Genomic DNA, 18,206 nt, shown 5'->3' with positions numbered 1-18,206 from the left:
GCATGTCACGTCTGACACGCGTGTCATAGGTTCGCCATCACTGCCCTAAGCGCAGGTGCAGAAGCAGGGAAACTGCAGGAAGGGAGAGGAAGGGGGTGTCCTCGGCTTGCCAAGGGTTAAAAGGAGCAGACCTGGATTCCTAGAGAGGACAGGAAGTGTAGGGGAGGGGGGCAAGGTCCTCCATGGCAACCCCCCCCCCCCGCCCTCCCCCATCCCTTCCTGCAGGCAGAGAGGAGGCTGCTTTCTTCTCTCTCCTTTGCAAAAGCAAAAGCTTCCTGGGTGAGTCTCTCTCTCCCCCCTGAGGGTGCAATGGGGAGAAAGAAGGGGGTCTCAGAGGTGCATGGGGGTCCCTGTTCAGATCATGCACGGTGGCGGAACTGCATTTGGATTATTCCAGTTACAGGTAGGTAGCCGTGTTGGTCTGAGTCGAAACAAAATAAAAAAATTCATTCAGTAGCACCTTAAAGACCAACTAAGTTTTTATTTTGGTATGAGCTTTCGTGTGCTTTTCTGACGAAGTGTGCATGCACACGAAAGCTCATACCAAAATAAAAACTTAGTTGGTCTTTAAGGTGCTACTGAAGGAATTTTTTTATTTGGATTATTCCGTTTTCTTTTAAGCCTACCGGTAGGGTCTAGCTCACCTGAAAAGGCCTGTGCCTGCCTGCCTACCTTTGAGGGTACAGGAGCTGCTTTTAGGGACTATGTAGCAAATGTCTGAAAAGAATAAAGAGGGAATTATATGCAGGAAAAGAGAATCATCCAAGCATGGCAATTGGGATTCATCTTGAATTGCATTTAGTGAATAGATATATTAGCCAAAGTCTTAAGAAAGAAAGACACTGAAAAGAGGTAGATGTCAAATGATTTTGGTTGGTTCAGGATGAAGACCTTGGGTTGCAGCATTGCTGCGATCCTTTGATTATGAATAGGAGTGAGGTGTAATTTGGAAGTGTGTTTTAAAAAGCATTTGGGGGATGTGGTTCTTTGCATGCTCATTTGTATTCCAATAAAGACCTATCTTTCCACTTGGAGGCTTCATCCTTTTCATTTGGGTTTCTATGGGTAACCTCCAGTTGAGAAACCTCTTTTTGTATGTCTGCTACGTATACATGACAGGGTTTTAAAAATAAATATAATTGAAACCGATTTATAATGAGACTGAAGCACTAAATATACCACTTCTATCAGTTTTAACAATCCATCTTTTGAGAATGTTTAGGCTGAGAGACAGTCTGTAGACATAAAGAGGAATGCCAGGACCAGCCAGTAGTAAACTTTCTGTTTCCTCCTGGGCTGGGACAAACTTCCTCTGCATGTGACTAGAGGTGGGCGGGACCTTACCTGCCCAGGTACAAAGGGGCAAGGCAGGTACTGTAAGGGTTTTCTGAAGAACTCCTTCGCCTTCCTTACATCTCCGCCAAAGAATAAGCTTCACCATCAATAAGGGGCCCCTGATCACTGATCATCTCTGCTCATCCTTTTCAGGAGGAATACTTGCCACTTCGAAGCCATTCCAGTCCTTGCTAGACGGTCACTAGACCAGTCACCGGTTTTCTATATTCCTGCCTTGCAATAGTTTAAATACAAGTCCGTTTCCTCCTTGAATGCAAATAAAATTGGTTTAAGAAGCACTAAAACTGGACCATGGAATTTGCAGCCTGCCAGCCCTGCCCTGTAGGAACCTCCAGCTTAAAACATGGATGTTTTGGTGTGGCAGCAAGTGTACTTTGGAACTCCCTGCCACTTGTCATCAGGCAGGAGGCTTCACAGCCCACTTTGAAGCATTCAACCTTGTTACCGCTGCTGAATTTGTGATAGCTACACATTGAGGAGAGAGAAGCCAATCTACTACGTATATCTGAATAAATTGAGAAAATCTGGTTTTCAGTAACAATGATTAACCTAACATTCCAAAAGAATGCATGTAAACCAGCCTAGCGGACTCATGGGGAAATGGGCATTTTGGGGGATGTTTTGAAACAGCAAGTTTTGTGATTATTTATTTATTTATTTCATGAAATTTATACATTGCTTGATTGCAAGGCAGTTTACAAAAAGATACATTGAAATCATGAAAAATGTACAGCAGTACTTTAAAATATGCAAAAAGTTAAAATGCTAATATTCACCTCAACTTCCTAAGCACCTGCACAGGCAGGTTTTTAACAGGTGCCCAGAAAGGGGGGAGGGGGGAGCCTGCTTGATCTCAAGAGGCAGGGAGTTCCAAAGGGTCTGTGCTGCCATATTAAACTATCGAGGTCTTGCGATTGTGGAACAGGTATTACGTGGCCCCTGTAGTTGAAGCGGTCGAGTGTCTGCCTGTGGGGTAAGGAGGGAATCTCACGGGGAATCTGGTCCCAAGCGGTGAAGGGCATTCTGTGTTAATGGAAATGCCTTGAACTGGTCCCGGTAGCCAATGGGCAACCAGTGAAGCCCTCTGAGGCAAAGAGTCATATGCCAAGAAGGCCCCGCTCCCGAGAGCAATTGTGCTGCAGCATTCTGCACCAGCTGCAGGTTCCGGATCAAGCGCAAGGAATGCCCCACATGGAGGGCACTGTGGTCATGCAGCCTTGAAGAAACGAAGGCGTGAGCTGCTGTGGCCAGGCTCTCCCGGTCCAGGAATTTCGAACCATCTGCAGTTGCTCAAAGGCACTTCCAGCAAGTCAGTCTGCCTGAATCTTGGCTGGATCCGGAAGCAGCCCAAAGCCCCACAAGGTTCACCTTTGTTGTTGTTGTTTAGTCGTTTAGTCGTGTCCGACTCTTCATGACCCCATGGACCATAGCACGCCAGGCACTCCTGTCTTGCACTGCCTCCCGCAGTTTGGTCAAACTCATGTTCGTAGCTTCAAGGTTCACCTTGGCTTACCTTATTTACTAATAAAAATAACTGGAAACAGACATGAGATAAATAAAATGAAAGCAAACATTTGTGGCCCCCTCTTGTGGTTTCTGCCAAAATGCCAGCATTGTGGGAGAGGCACCATGCCTGGCAGGGCCCGGCTTGGCACCCAGGAGGGTAAGGAGATGTCTAGTGGTTTGCAGGCCCCTTTCGCCCTTGGCCCAAAAGGCCAAGCACCCTCTGGCGGATCTGCTGGGTCTTCACCCCATAGACGAGGGGGTTCACCATGGGCGGCAGGAGGAGGTAGAGGCAGGCCAGCAGGATGTGGATATAGGGAGGCACATGGCGGCCAATCCGGTGGGTCAGGAAGGTGAAGAGGGCGGGCACATAGGAGACCAAGATGGTGCAGGTGTGGGCTGCACAGGTCCCTAGGGCCTTGGCGCGAGCATCCCTTGACGAGAGCCGGAAGACGGCCCGGAGGATCATGGTGTAGGAGGCGGCAATGAGCCCCAGGTCTAGCACCACCACCGAGAGGGCCACGCAGATCCCATAGACCCGGTTGACGGTCGTGTCGCTGCAGGCCTGCTTGACCACCGCCATGTGCTCGCAGTAGGTGTGCTGGATGACCGTTCGGAAGCCACCAGGCAGCCTCTGGAGGAGGAGGAGGGGGCAGGGCAGGACCAGGATCACGCCCCGGACAAACGCCGCCAGCCCCATCCTGGCCACCGCTGTGTTGCTGAGGATGGCCGCGTAGTGGAGAGGGTGGCAGATAGCGACGTAGCGATCAAAGGCCATGGCCAGCAAGATGGCCGACTCCACGATGGAGAAGGTGTGGATGAAGTACATCTGCGTCAGGCAGGCATGGAAGCCGATCTCCCTGGCGCCCGACCACATGATGGCCAGCATCTTGGGCAAGGTGGAGGTGCTGATGACCAGGTCGTTGGCAGCCAGCATGGAGAGGAAGAGGTACATGGGCTGGTGGAGGCTGGGCTCCGTCTTGATGACAACGAGGATGGTGACGTTCCCCAGCACAGTCAGGACGTACATGAGGAAGAGCGGGGTCCCAATCCAGGGGTGGAAGGCTTCCAGACCAGGGATGCCCACCAAGATGAAGGAGAAGTGGCCCAGGACGCCGGCCGTGCTGTTGAGGGCCTCCAGCGTTGCAGAAAGGAGCCGCGAGAGACCCACCCTGGCAGAGCTGCTCAGACCTGGAGAAAGTCACACGGCTGGCAGAGGGAGAGAGAAGGGTGGGCCCTGGAAGAAGGGCTGGGCTCACCTGGCTCCCTCCTGCACCCTTTCAGTAGCCCAGGAAGGATTATTATTGCCCCGCTGCTGCTAAAACCAAGGGCCCATCTAGCCCGGCCTCCTGTTCTCACAGTGGCTGATCAGGTGCGCAACAGGAAACCCACAAGCAGGATCCGAGCACAAGAGCCCTCTTCCCTCCCTCCCGCGGTTTCCAGCAACTGCTTTTCAGAAGCATGGCTGCCAATCCCTGTGGAGGCAGAGCAGAGTCCTCTCAATCCGCTCTCTACATGCCGTGCAGAAATTCATAAACACCTGTCATAGCATTCTCCCGCCGGACATTGGCAGGATTTCAAAGGTGGAATTGTCCAACAACTTTTGGGGTGTCCTGGTTTTTACTTTTTGAAATATGGCAGCCCTAGGGACTCAAGCTAACATGAGCCTTAAATTACTTTCTGGTCCATGAAGAACAACCACACCAATTTTCTGCAGTTCTTAATGATCTTCGGTGTGTGTGTGTACACAAATACACACACACCAACACACCTATCCACCCTCTAATTTCCCCCCTCTCTGGTCTTCTGTGGTCTCGCCTTGGCTCCCTCACCACTGCCCAACCCCTGAGGCCAAAATCATTCCTGTTCTCCCTGGATTGAATTCTGCCTCAGGGCAGCGACCTCTTCCTTTAACACTTTGCAAAATGCCAGCCATGCCAATGGTACAATGTAAAATAGCAGGAACGGTGGCTTTTACAATTCTCTTTTGTTTGTGTGCATAGCCGGGGGGGGGGGGTGTTCAGGGGGCAGCTTCCCCCCTAAATCAAGTAAATAGATAGAAAACATTTAACTAACTGACTAATTGCATCGCAGTTCTGCCCCCCCACCCAACATAAAGTCTGCACCCCCCCCAAAAAAAATAAATAAATCCTGGCGATGTCCATGGTCCTGTGCCTGTTCTATTCCAAAACACTGACTTTTTGGGACTGTGCTGCAATTATTGCTCACCTTTTCCAGCCACCCGTCACATCACTGCCTTGGCTCCATCATGTTCCCATCAGACCCTCGCGATGCTGTGGCTTCCCTTGACCATGTCACTAAAGGGAGGAGGAGGAGGAGGAGAAAGAACTGTACAGCTGGAAAGGACCCCTGAGGGTCATTTGGCCCCTGGAGTGCAGGATGCACAGCTAGAGAATCCCTGACAGGTGCCTAAAGACCTCCAGCTGTTGTTGATGATAGAATTATAGAATGGGAAGGGGCCCCAAAGAGTCACCTAGCCCAACCCCTGCAATGCGTGAATCCCAGCTCCCTCCTCTCCTCTTGGGAGCCTATATTTCCCAGTCAGGACCGGGGCTGGAAGAGAAACTTCCAAGGCAGGCTGGGTGGGGCAGGAGAGGAGAGAGAATGTGTGAGGCTGCTGTTCAAATGCAGTTTCTTTGTGTTTTTGCTTACCTACAAAGACAACTCATTGCTTCAAGAACCTCAGCAGGAAGATTTTTTTATTCTGTGTACTGCACCACTGACAGGAAAAGGAAGCATTTTAACCCTCGCTTCATCCCCGGAAAGGTTCCAGAGCTGCCCGCAAAGAGCAGGAATAAGCCAGGACAGCCAGAACGTGGGTCCCCTTCATAGAATCACAGGATTGAGGACTTGGAGGGGACCCACAGAACCATCTAGCCCAACCCTCTAGAGTGCAGAGATCACTGACAAGGAATCTCCCTTGCAAATGCACAAGGCTCACTGGGGAGGTGGGAGAGGAGAGCCTTGGTTGGAGGAGGTGAGGAAGTGTGGGGCCAGGAGGATAGAAAGAAGTGGGGCAAGGCAGAGATGGAGGAGAAGGTTGGAAAGGAGGAAAAGGGAAGGGTGGAGAGGGAAGTCAGAGTCGTGAGAAGATACAAAGGAAGGATGGGCCAGAGGGAGCAAGGAAGGGACTGGAGCTCCGAAAGGGGAAAGGGAGGGGGCAGTGGAGGCAGATGGAGGAGGACTGGTGGGTGGGTGGAAAGAGGGATTAGCTGCCATCCTTGCACTGCAGCGACTTGGACTAGATGATCCTTGGGGGTCCCTTCCAACTCTATGATTCTATGACAGGCAGGAGGAGACGGAGGCTGTGCTCTGGCAGCCCCAGAAATGGCTCCCCTCCAACCTGCTGCTGCTGCTGGGCCTGGAATAAAGATCACTCTTGCCAGCGTTGTTCAGGCAACAAGGAGGGCAATTAGATCGTGGGTGTTTCCACAGGGAGGAACTCCGCTGCTGCCCCATTTTTCGTCCTCCACCCAACCCAACCAAAATTTCTCGGCTCCCTGCAGGGCCAAAATCCTCCAACACTTCTCTGATGAAAATAGGGATGTCTCAGGGAATACTGGGACATTCCAGGATAAAATCAGAATCCGGGACGGCTCCTGCAAATCCAGGAGTGTCCTTGGAAAAGAGGGTCTGCAAGAGCTGATCCAGTACACAAGCACGTGGAAGAGAAGCCTGCAGGTTCCAGGCAGGAGGAAAAAGAGAGAGAAGGGGGGGGGTCCCCCAGGGTCACTTACTGGCATTGTGGCCTGGAGTGTCTGCCTGCCATACAGGTCCTTGCCATCGGCTGCTTGGAGCTCTTGGGGTCCCTCTGGCACCCCTTATATACTGGCCCAGATCCTCCCCAGGGGGTCTGTGCCGCTGGCGACGCCTCCTCCTCCCTTTTGTGCGTAATTGCAGTTTAAGTGTGTGGCTTCCTCAGGGAGGGGAGCAGCCTCTGGACCCACGAGCAGGTGCTGGATCCATCCTGCGACAAAGCTGGACATTGGCAGACTCTGGAGGGACAAATGAAAGCCCTTCTCCACACACCACAGAGCTAAACTGCCGAGCAATCTCCCCCCCCCACCCGGCCCCGGCAGTGAATGGCTTCCAAAGAGGATCAGGCAGGTTCATGGAGGAGGAGATAAGGCAGGGGACCCCAAACTACGGCCCCCAGGCCGGATGCGGCCCAATTGGCCTCCCAATCCGGCCCGCGACGACCCCCGCTGCCCGCTGCCGCCGCCCACTCTTACGGCGTGCAGCGCGGCGGCGATCTTCAAAATCGGCAAAAAATCGCAGAAAATCCTTTGTGCGCATGCGTATGGGCCTCTCCCGACCCAGAAGAGGTCATTTCCGATGCACTTCCGGGTCGGGGGAGGCCCATATGCATGCGCACAAGCGATTTCGGCGATTTTTCCCCCGACCGTGTGCGTGTGCGCATGCGCACGGGCACGCACTCCCCCGCCCTCCGGCCCGCTGCGCGCGTACTCCCCTACCCTCCGGCCCGCTGCGCGGTAAGTCTGGGGACCCCTGAGATAAGGGCTCCCAAGGGCTCCCAGGCTTGGCTGCATTCCCAAACCTAGCTAGAATCATAGGAGCTTAGAGTTGGAAGGGACCCCAAGTGTCATCTAGTCCAACCGCCTGCAGTGCAGGAAACTCAACTCTGTGGCAGATGGCCAATAACCTCAGCTTAAGAACCTCCAAGGAAGGAGAGTCCACCACCTCTTGTGGGAGTCTGTCCCACTGTCACATGGCTCTTGCTGTCAGAAAGTTATTCCCAATGTTTAGAATCATAGAATCCTAGAGTTGGAAGAGACCCCAAGGGCCATCCAGTCCAACCCCCTGCCAAGCAGGAAACACCATCAAAGCATTCTTGACATATGCCTGTCAAGCCTCTGCTTAAAGACCTCCAAAGAAGGAGACTCCACCACACTCCTTGGCAGCAAATTCCACTGCCGAACAGCTCTTACTGTCAGGAAGTTCTTCCTAATGTTTAGGTGGAATCTTCTTTCTTGTAGTTTGAATCCATTGCTCCGTGTCCGCTTCTCTGGAGCAGCAGAAAACAACCTTTCTCGCTCCTCTATATGACATCCTTTGATATATTTGAACATGGCTATCATATCACCCCTTAACCTTCTCTTCTCCAGGCTAAACATACCCAGCTTCCTAAGCCGTTCCTCATAAGGCATCATTTCCAGGCCTTTGACCATTTTGGTTGCCCTCTTCTGGACATGTTCCAGCTTGTCAGTATCCTTCTTGAACTGTGGTGCCCAGAACTGGACACAGTACTCCAGGTGAGGTCTGACCAGAGCAGAATACAGTGGTACTATTACTTCCCTTGATCTAGATGCTATACTCCTATTGATGCAGCCCAGAATTGCATTGGCTTTTTTAGCTGCTGCATCACACTGCTGACTCATGTCAAGTTTGTGGTCTACCAAGACTCCTAGATCCTTTTCACATGTACTGCTCTCAAGCCAGGTGTCTCCCATCCTGTATTTGTGCCTTTCTTTCTTTCTTTTTGCCCAAGTGTAGTACTTTACATTTCTCCCTGTTAAAATTCATCTTGTTTGCTTTGGCCCAGTTGTCTAATCTGTTAAGGTCATTTTGAAGTGTGATCCTGTCCTCTGGGGTATTAGCCACCCCTCCCAATTTGGTGTCATCTGCAAACTTGCTCAGGATGCCCTCAAGCCCATCATCCAAGTAATTGATAAAGATGTTTAACCCTGTGGCACCCCACTAGTCACTTCTCTCCAGGATGAGGAGGAGTAATTGATGTGTTCGGTCAGTCAGCCAGTTACAAATCCACTGAATGGTAGCATTGTCTAGCCCACATTTTACCAGCTTCTTTACAAGAATATCATGGGGCACCTTGTCAAAGGCCTTGTTGAAATCAAGATAGGCTATATCCACAGCGTTCCCTTCATCTACCAGGCTTGTAATTCTGTCAAAAAATGAGATCAGATTAGTCTGACATGACTTATTTTTCGGAAACCCATGCTGACTTTTAGTGATCACAGCGTTCCTTTCTAGGTGCTCACAGACCGTTTGTTTAGTTGGAATCTCCTTTCCTATAACTTGAAGCCATTGGTACGAGTCCTACCCTCCAGAGCAGGGGGAAACAAGCTTGTTCCCTCTTCCACGTGATGGCGCTTGGGATATGTAAAGACGGATCTCTTTTCCCCAGGGTCCTTTTCCCCAGGCTAAACATACCCAGCTCCTTCAACCGTTCCTCATCAGGCTTGGTTTCCAGACCCTTGGTCCTCTTGGTCGCCTTCCTCTGCTCACCTTCCAGCTTGTCAACATCCTTCTTCAATTTTGGTGCCCAGAAGTGGATTCCAGATGGGATCTGACTAAGGCAAAATAGAGCGGGACTATGACTTCCCTTGATCTGGCTGAATAAAGTTATCTGCATTTGCCTGGGACCTTCAGGGGAGGAAGCCTCAAGCCCTTCGAATGGAGGAGGGCGCCTTTGGAGCTGAGGCCAATTAAAAAAAAATTAAAGAATTTTTTTATTCGTTTTATAATAACACAAAACAAACATAACACTACAATACAAATCCAACAAAAACACATAAAAATACATAAATTCTCATTTTCAAATATAATTTCCTAAATATTTTAGGGTCACTTCCTCAAATCCCCCCTATCTGAGTTTCATTATACCTCATCTTTAGCAGTTTTCTAAATCCTTATTTTAACCATATTATATATTTTATCCTTACCATAATTTTCTCTCATTAATTGCTTAATTCCATTACCATAAATTTCTTTAAATGCTAATCTCTACTTCTACACCTACAGCCTATAACAACAAATGCATTTCAAAATTTCAAATATTACAGTATTTTTTAAAATATATTTTAAATTTCTTCCAATCTTCTTCCACCGACTCTTCTCTCTGGTCACGCAGTCTCCCGTCAGTTCAGCAAGTTCCATAAAGTCCATCATCTTCATTTGCCAGTCTTCCACTGTTGGTAATTCTTGTGTCTTCCAATTCTTCACTATCAGAATACAGAATACTTAAATAAAAATATAGAACCTGCTTTGGAAAACAAGGTTTATATAGTGCATAACAGATGTTGATTGGCACTTGAGCATTTGATTACGTTTGATGGATTTATTTGCTTCAGCACACAATGAATTTAATGGAGGGAAAGAGTAGCCTGGACAAGGCAGAGAAAAAGGAACGGCGTCATTTGCCTGCTTTTTATACATTCTATGTTTTAAACGTCCCTGAGATCTCTTGATGAAGGGCGGAAAATCAAGTTAATAAATATTAACAGCAACCACCATCCATTGTTAGTCCCTTGAATTAGCAATTCAGGATTTCTGGAAGGGGAAATGGCATACTTTTGTGTATAAGCATAAAAAGCATGCATTAAAAAGTATTGCTCATTCATGTTGAAAATATGAGCCATTTATTTTGAACTTTGCTTGGTTCCTCCTTGGTAGCCAGTGTGATTGTTTCAGCAGGGCTAGAACTCAGGACCCGCTGCCTTGAGGGGCATCTAAGAGCAGTTTGGCAGGAGAAAGGTCTCCCTTGGGAGGTGGTGGACTCTCCTTCCTTGGAGGTTTCTAAGCAGAGACCGCACGGCCATCTGCCATGGATGCTTGAGCTGAGATTCCTGCATTGCAGGGGGTTGGACTAGATGACCCTAGGAGCCCCTCTTATCCCTCCCACTCCTGAGGGTCCTTAATTCCTGCAAAGCCCTTTTCCCTGCAAGCTGCTCCTCTGGTTTCCGGCCAATAGAGGGAGATGCTCAGAGTCCAACCAAGAGCCTCACCCCCAAAAGGATATATGGGCATAAAATGCATAAAATGCATAAAATAATAATAATAATCTGAGCTTCAGCCAAGCGAGAGAGGGCTGAGCTGGGTATACTCGGCTTTGCAAGGGTTAAAGGGAACCGAGCTGCCTTCCTAGAGAGGACAGGAATCAAGGGGGGGGGTCCAGGTCCTCCAGAGCCAAGGCCCCTCCCTCCCTCCCTCCCTCCCCAGTCCTCCTTCCCTGCTTTGGTGTCTCTCCTGCAAGGGCTGCATCGCTGTCCCTTCACTCCTGGGATGGTCGGGTGAGTCTCCTCTCTCTCTCTCTCTCTCTCTCTCTCTCTCTCTCTCTCTCTCTCTCTCTCTCTCTCTCTCTCTCTCTCTCTCTCTCTCTCTCTCTCTCTCTCTCTCTCTCTCTCTCTCTCTCTCTCTCTCTCTCTCTCTCTCTCTCTCTCTCAAAAGAGGGTGCAGTGGGGAGACGGGGGGGGGGTCCCAGGTGCCTGGGGGGGACAAGCCCAAGTCAGGGAGGAGAGGGTCCTGCGGGGGGGGGGGTGCAGGTCTGCAAGGCTCTCCTTCCTGGAGATCAGAGGATCCCAAACTCCCCCCAAATCTCCCTTCTTCAAACAAAGGAGTCCCTAGGACTTTAACTCTGTGTGACGTCTCTCCGCGTCATTGCACAACAGAGGGAACATGTGCAAATGGTTTTCCAAAGCTGGACAAGGAGGGGGACTAGGACCCCCCCCATTAAAAGACCCACTAGGAGGAGGGAGGGAGGAAAGGTGGGAGAGAAAGGCCAGGAATGAAGAGAGGGATCCCAGCCCATAGTCTGGCTGCTGCATTGCAAACCAGTTTCCCCGTCGTCTCCAAGGGCAGCTCCACACGGAGGCCACTGCAGCAATCCCCTCGCACCCAGAGCATGGAATCCCAGACCACATCCTCTCTCTCCCAAAGGGATTCTTGCTGGGAAACCAGCCGAGCAGGAAATGGGCGCTGCTACTCACTGAGACTCCAGGGACCTTGGCATCAATGGCTGTGTGTGTGTTAAGCTATCTAATAGAATACAGTGGTGCCTCGCAAGACGAATTTAATTTGTTCCGCGAGTCAATTCGTTTTGCAAAAAATTCGTCTTGCAAATTGCGGTTTCCCATAGGAATGCATTGAAATTTCTTTTTTTGCCAATAGAAACGCACTAATGAAATTTCAATGCATTCCTATGGGAAACCGCGATTCTCAAGACGAATTTTTTGCAAAACGAATTCATCAGATCGCAAGACGCATTCGTCTTGCAAAAAATTCATCTTGCAGGGTATTCGTCTTGCGAGGTACCACTGTAATTATAATAAATTACCTGCCTAAATTTCAAGGGAGGTGTCTTTGGCCCCATCCACTCGGCCCTCAGGGGGTTGGCCAGATACATACCTGGCCCTCAGAGCAAAGAAAAAGGGACCCCACCCCAGGAGTCTGTCTGGGGAATGGCAGAGAGTCCAAGTGCTAGAAAATGAGACAGAAGCAGGGGAGTGGGGGTGGGTGGGGAGCAACTCCTGAGGTCCCCCGGGTGAGGACCCCCACTAGAGCCAAGCATCCCTCTTTCACAAGATACAAATGACTCCCTTGTCAGTTAGTACTGACTTCATGCATTGACTGGGAAGCAGGAGAAACCAGGCTGGTTCACCTCCCAGAAATCCTTTCAGTTGCCTCCACATTTTGCATTGCAATCTTCCTTCTAGGAGGGCTAGAGGCTGCTTTCTTCTTCTTCTTCTTCTTCTTCTTCTTCTTCTTCTTCTTCTTCTTCTTCTTCTTCTTCTTCTTCTTCTTCTTCTTCTTCTTCTTCTTCTTCTTCTTCTTCTCTTCCCCTCCACCTCCTCCAGAAAGCTTATGGTTTGGGCTGTGCTTCAGTCTAGCCCTGGTTCTAATAATGATAACAACAACAACAACAATTTATTTATACCCTGCCCCTGTCTTGTAAAAGTCATGTAGCTCTTTATTTCCTTGACAACTGAAGAGGAGGGTGTTCCACAGGGTGAGCGCTACTACTGAGAAGGCCCTCTGCTTGGTTCCCTGTAACCTCATTTCTCGCAGTGAAGAAACTGCCAGAAGGCCCTCGGAGCTGGTCCATGCAGAACAATGGAAGTGGAGACAATTCTTCAGGTATACTGGGCCAAGGCTGTTGAGGGTTATCAAGGCCAACACAAACACTTTGAATTCTCCTTGGAATCGTACTGGGAGCTGCCTTCTTTCTTCTTTGGCAATCCCTCATAGCCGAGTAAGATTGTCTTCCACAAACACGGTTTTAACAATGAGTCCGTAAGTGACTGTGGAGGCCAATTCTGGATCCACACGTCCTTCTGCAGTGGGGACATTGGTTTCTGGGCGGGACTTGATCACGGTGTGGATTTGCCAAGCGTGCCTTCCTCCTCTTAGCACGTTTCTCCCTTGCGTCCTGAGATCGAGTGTCTTCAAAGCCCTGGACACCTTTGTGTCTCACTGCTGGGGGTGGGACTGAGCTGGTGAGTGAGGGGTGGTGATGCTGAAGAAACGGCCTCCTTTGCAAGTGTGGGCTGGTGCTTCCAGGTGTGGTGATCCCTGCCCAGGCCTGCAAGGCTGAACGGGGGTGGGGTGGGGTGGGGGTTGAAAGCCTCCGGCTGCTTCCTCAGTCTCCTTGCAAAGACCTTGCAGGATGAGGGGAGAGGGGAGAGAAGGAGCAGCCCTAGGACCAAAGGGAAGGAAGAATGGGGCGTGTGACCCACGCTCTCTCCGCAGCGAGGCATCTCTGTGGCGCAGAACCTTGCAGCCGGAAGCTCCTCCTGGGGCGGAAAATGGGACACAAAAGAAAGGACGGGAAACAAAGTTCAATAAAAGGTCATACATACATCACATCTGTGTCACAAACTGGGAGGGCCCTGTCCCTCCATTGACTTCCATCTTACACCCATTAAGTAAAACAAAGGAAAATATATACATGTTGCTGTTTGCCAGCCAAGTTGAGAAGCCCCTGTTGTCCTGGCCAAGTCCCCAGTCCTTGGAGGTTGGATCCACTCTTGTTCTTGAGATGGTGACCTGTCTGGCCCTCAGAGACCAGCAGTGATTATCACCCAGGCAGAAGGGTTGCTGTGTACGGGGTCTCCTGCTTCAGGGATTATGGCTAGCCATATCCCAAGTTCCTCCTCTGGTAACCAACTTCCTTCTGAGCAGAACAGCATTGGAACGGTGTCAATCCAATGTTGGATTGCTTTTTCATGAATATTTGAAGGTTTAACCACTGCAGGAGTAGGCAAGTGCTACGACCAAATTTCTTCTTTTTCTTCTTCTTCTTCTTCTTCTTCTTCTTCTTCTTCTTCTTCTTCTTCTTCTTCTTCTTCTTCTTCCTCTTCCTCTTCCTCTTCCTCTTCCTCTTCCTCTTCCTCTTCTTCTTCTATCGCTCGTTGCCAAGTAAGATTGCCTTCCATGAACAGGGAGTTTTAACAGTGAGTCCATAAGTGACTGTGGAGGACAATTCTGGGCCCACATGTCCGTCCACAGTGGGGACATTGGTTTCCAGGCGGGAGTTGATCACAGTGTGGATTTGCCAAGCGTGCCTTCCTCTTAGCACATTTCTTCAAAGCCCAGGACACCTTTGGTCAAGGCTGTTCTCCAACTGGAGCACTCGCAGACCAGTTTCCCAGTTGTCAGTGTTTACCTCTTTTGTTGACTACCAGCATTACGCTTTCCATTTTAAGTTCGGAGCAGAATAGTTGCTTTGGAAGACGGTCCTCAAGCATCCGCACAACATGACCAGACAAACAAAACAAAAACAAGATACTAATAATAAAAACAATTCTGTAACAATGTATTCGCTTTCTAGGATTTGCTAGAGCTTCTCATTAAGACAGAGAACTTGGCAGAAGACAAAAGGATTCCTTCCAGTCTCGCAGAGGCTTCCTGAGACCACAGATGGATGACCGAGACTCAGCTGGCCCTGAAGCGGGAAGAGGCCATGCCATCCAAAGTGGGAACAGTGGGGGATTCTGGGAAAACTCTGTGCAGAAGATGCTGGGTGAGGAGGACACCCTCCGCTCAGAGGTGCAGAGCCAGCAGTTGAGGCAGTTCTGCTGCCTGGAGGCCAAAGGACCCCGAGAGGTTTGCAGCCGACTCTACCACTTTTGCCACCAGTGGCTGAAGCCAGAAAGGCACACAAAAGCTGAGATGCTGGACCGGGTGATCTTGGAGCAGTTCCTGGCTGTCCTTCCCCCAGAGATGGAGAGCTGGGTGAGGGAATGCGGAGCGGAGACCAGTTCCCAGGCGGTGGCCCTGGCCGAAGGTTTCCTCCTGAGTCAGGCAGAGGAGAGAAAGCAGAAACAGAGAAAGCAGGTGAGAGAGACTTTCCTCTGGATACTCCCAAGGGGCTCCAAAGAGGACAGAGAACATCCCACAATGCTCTCCTAATGGCCCATCCATTTTCTGGGAAAGCAGCCGTGGAATGAGAACTCACACCCTTCAAGTCTTTGACATTCTCTTTAAAATATTTCTCCCCATTCTCTGTTTTGAATCCTTGTTTCTTTTTCAGGAAAAGGATCTCTTTGCAGAAATGGACCTGGATTCCTGTGAGGCAGAGAGGCCTCCGTTGGACACCAGAGAGAGGCTACTGGGTAAGGAAGAAGGTGGTTTTTCTCCGTATTGTCTCATTCTGTTGCTTTTCCAACTCATCTGAGGGTTTTGTTCATCTTATTTTTTTCTCTTACAGGTGACAGAATGAAGCCAGCAAGACCTCCTTATTCACCTTTTCATGGGGGCAGAAGGGAAGCAGTGGCTGTGGAACCAGATCAGGTCAGGGGAAGCTGCCTTGTGGGGACAGAGGCTGAGGGATGGAGGAATGTCATGGACTGGTTGGGCACAGAGGAATGGTGGGAGGAGGCAGCCGGGGAACCAGGAAGGGAAGATGGCTCAGAGCCCAAGGAGTGGAGGTGGAAGAAGGATGAGCGGTCAGAGGGAGAAGAGGGAGAAGCCTGGGAAGAGGAGGTGTCAGAAGCTGAAGGCGTAACAGGGCTTAGTGAGCTGGGAGACTCTGTGGCAGAATGCAGCCCAGAATCAGAGGCAGAAGAGGAAGGAGGCAAGTGGGAGGAGGGAGGTTGAGAGGCAGAGGTGAGTCAGGAGAAGGAGGAGCCACCGGTGGCTCCCTCTCCTTCTGCCAGAAGCCACCCTCCCTGCTTGTCTCTCAGAGCCAGGAGGCGTCTGACAATGGAGGAGCAAAGGCAGGCTGCACTCTGGCGCACTGTTCAATCGCTTTCAAGAAACCCCAGAGAGGAGGGGACTTGGAAAGGTGTGGGGAGCTGGGGGCCTTCACTCTCAACAAACTGTACTATATAATCTCACTTTTCATATATTTCCACACTAAAGAAACTTCCACCTAGACAACTAGTCCATTGATTGATTGACAGTGCAAACTGACAGACCCTCCGGGAATGAGCTGCTGTTCTTATTAGGCCTGAAACTCAGACAAGTCTGTCCGTATTGTGTTCTTGCTAAGAAAGAAACAAAATAAAAAGCTTAGTTGGTCTTTAAGGTGCTGCTGGAAGGATTTTTTTTTTTATTTTGTTTCGACTACGTCAGACCAACACGGCTACCTACCTGTTGCTAAGAAAGAGTTTACTCCAGCTGTGAACTGTGGGATTTTCTGAATCCCACAAGCCTTCTGAATGTCACCTGTAGGATTCATCTGTAGTTGCAGTTTTCATGGAATCCTAGAGTTGAAAGGGACCCCAAGGGTCATCAAGTCCAACCCCCTGCATTGCAGGAGTCTTAGCTAGATCAGCCAAGACAGATGGCCATCCAGACTAGGCTTATTTACTATCTTTATTAATCACTGAATACAAAAATTGGCTTCTAAGCTTTGGAGATACCATTACCAACAGTGTCCAGGATTCACCTAGCCAGCCCCATCTGCTGCAAAATGGGGCCTTCTCCCCACTCCTTCCCCTCTCCATGCCCCCATGAACCCCTGGAATTTGGCTCTAGGGCACTGGGAAGGATCCTCTTCAGAACAGGACCCAAGGAGAGGAGAAAGTGGATCCTTCCATCTGGGAAAGTGGAATGCTTACGTAGGGAGAATGACTTGAAAACCACAAGGAGGAGTACCACCTATTTGCATAAAGATGAATACCCATAATTAGAAGCTGAATAAAAGAATTAAAGCGTTGAAATAGGTACCCATAATTAAAATGTGCAGCAATGCAATCCTCTTGAAACAAGACAGCAATTTACAGGAAGGAAAAAGCAGAGCATTGTGTAGCAGATTATATTTCTGCTGTCTCAGAGAAGGACATTTCCCTTTTTCTTTTAGGGTCCAGTGTGCTTTGAAGATGTCGCTGTTTGTTTCACGGACGAGGAGTGGGCGTTGCTGGATCCTGACCAGAGAGCTCTGCATAAGGACGTCATGGAGGAGAATCGTGGGATCGTGGCCTCTCTTGGTAAGGCTCCCTGTGGGATCGTCCTATCTGGCTGGAAATTCAACAAATACCTCTGTGTGACAAACCTCATGTCAGGATCCTGCACTCCCTGCCCCTCGCCCCTTGTCCCTCCCTATCCAGACAGGAACTGTGCGAGAGGGGTTGGAATTCAGACACGTGTACGAAATACAGAAATCACGAAGGTAGTTCTGCCACCGCTTCTTCATGCCATAAGCGACCCTCGGGCGGGAGCCAAGGAGGTCCAATCCCACCTTTACCAGGTGCACTTAGCATTGCGTACTTTATCGTACCACAGAAATTCAACCGATAAGGTTTTTCAATTGCAAAACTCTGGCTCACTTTACTGTGGCACAGGCAGAAGTTCAATCAATAGGGTAGGTGACTAAGCAGCTGAGGAACTGTAATTAGCTTCCCCTCAGCAAAGTACCAAAGACTCAAAAAACAGAAGTCCTTTCCAAGATTTATTGCAAAAACGAGACAGCTTAAAACAGTGCACATTTCTTCTTCCAAAATGACAAAAAGAACGGCTTTTCCACAGAACTCTCGAGACTTGAAAAAGATTTGATTGAAACAAAAAATAAACCACTCTCTAAAATGTACAGGCTTCTCCTTGACTGGGAGGTCAAGGAGGAAGTAAAATCAGTAATGGTACAATGGGCCAGGGATTTTGGTTATAACATCCAAATGGAATCATGGGAGAGGCTATGGAGGCAGCATTTGAAATTCACTGCATGTTACGATTTAAAAGAGAATTGCACAAAAATGGTCTACAGGTGGTACTTAACAGCTGTAAAACTGGCCCAAATGTATAAATCTAGGTCAAACATTTGTTGGAAATGTAGGAATGCGCAGGGCACCATGATCCACATGTGGTGGAACTGCAAAAATATCAGGGAATTTTGGGAAACAATATACAACGAACTTTTTTTAAAAAAGTTTAAATGTTTCTTTTCTAAGAAGATGCGGTATATGTCAAGAATGCTTTGATGGTGTTTCCTGCTCGGCAGGGGGTTGGACTGGATGGCCCTTGTGGTCTCTTCTATTATTCTGATTCTATGAATACGCAGAATTAGCGAGATTATCAGCAAGATCCCGAGATGACACTGACCAAATATTTAATAGAGAATGGGACATATA

The 18,206-nt window shown here is 49.4% G+C and overlaps 3 protein-coding genes across 3 annotated transcripts in view; 1 reads left to right on the top strand and 2 right to left on the bottom strand.

Moving 5' to 3' along the window:
- LOC132592054 (zinc finger protein 260-like) overlaps nucleotides 1-18,206 on the bottom strand; it is a 140,096-nt gene that overhangs the window by 42,608 nt on the left and 79,282 nt on the right. The gene's annotated exons all lie outside the window — the stretch shown is intronic.
- On the bottom strand, nucleotides 3,032-6,846 carry LOC118085007 (olfactory receptor 52P1-like). Its single transcript, XM_035115258.1, has 2 exons — nucleotides 6,828-6,846; nucleotides 3,032-4,050 (listed from the first exon to the last, which is right to left on the bottom strand). Exons 1-2 carry the CDS (start codon nucleotides 6,844-6,846, stop codon nucleotides 3,032-3,034), a joined length of 1,038 nt encoding a protein of 345 aa, XP_034971149.1.
- Nucleotides 10,880-17,971, top strand: LOC132592069 (zinc finger protein 213-like). The gene is made up of 5 exons (XM_060274154.1): nucleotides 10,880-10,931; nucleotides 14,468-14,973; nucleotides 15,170-15,251; nucleotides 15,347-15,429; nucleotides 16,943-17,971. Exons 2-5 carry the CDS (start codon nucleotides 14,557-14,559, stop codon nucleotides 17,453-17,455), a joined length of 1,095 nt encoding a protein of 364 aa, XP_060130137.1. The 5' UTR covers nucleotides 10,880-10,931; nucleotides 14,468-14,556; the 3' UTR covers nucleotides 17,456-17,971.

The sequence above is a fragment of the Zootoca vivipara genome, chromosome 4 (genome assembly GCF_963506605.1).
Source record: "Zootoca vivipara chromosome 4, rZooViv1.1, whole genome shotgun sequence".
Taxonomy (NCBI): domain Eukaryota; kingdom Metazoa; phylum Chordata; class Lepidosauria; order Squamata; family Lacertidae; genus Zootoca; species Zootoca vivipara.
The sequence above is the reverse complement of the archived record's forward strand: the minus strand, read 5'-3'. Positions and strand labels throughout refer to the sequence as shown.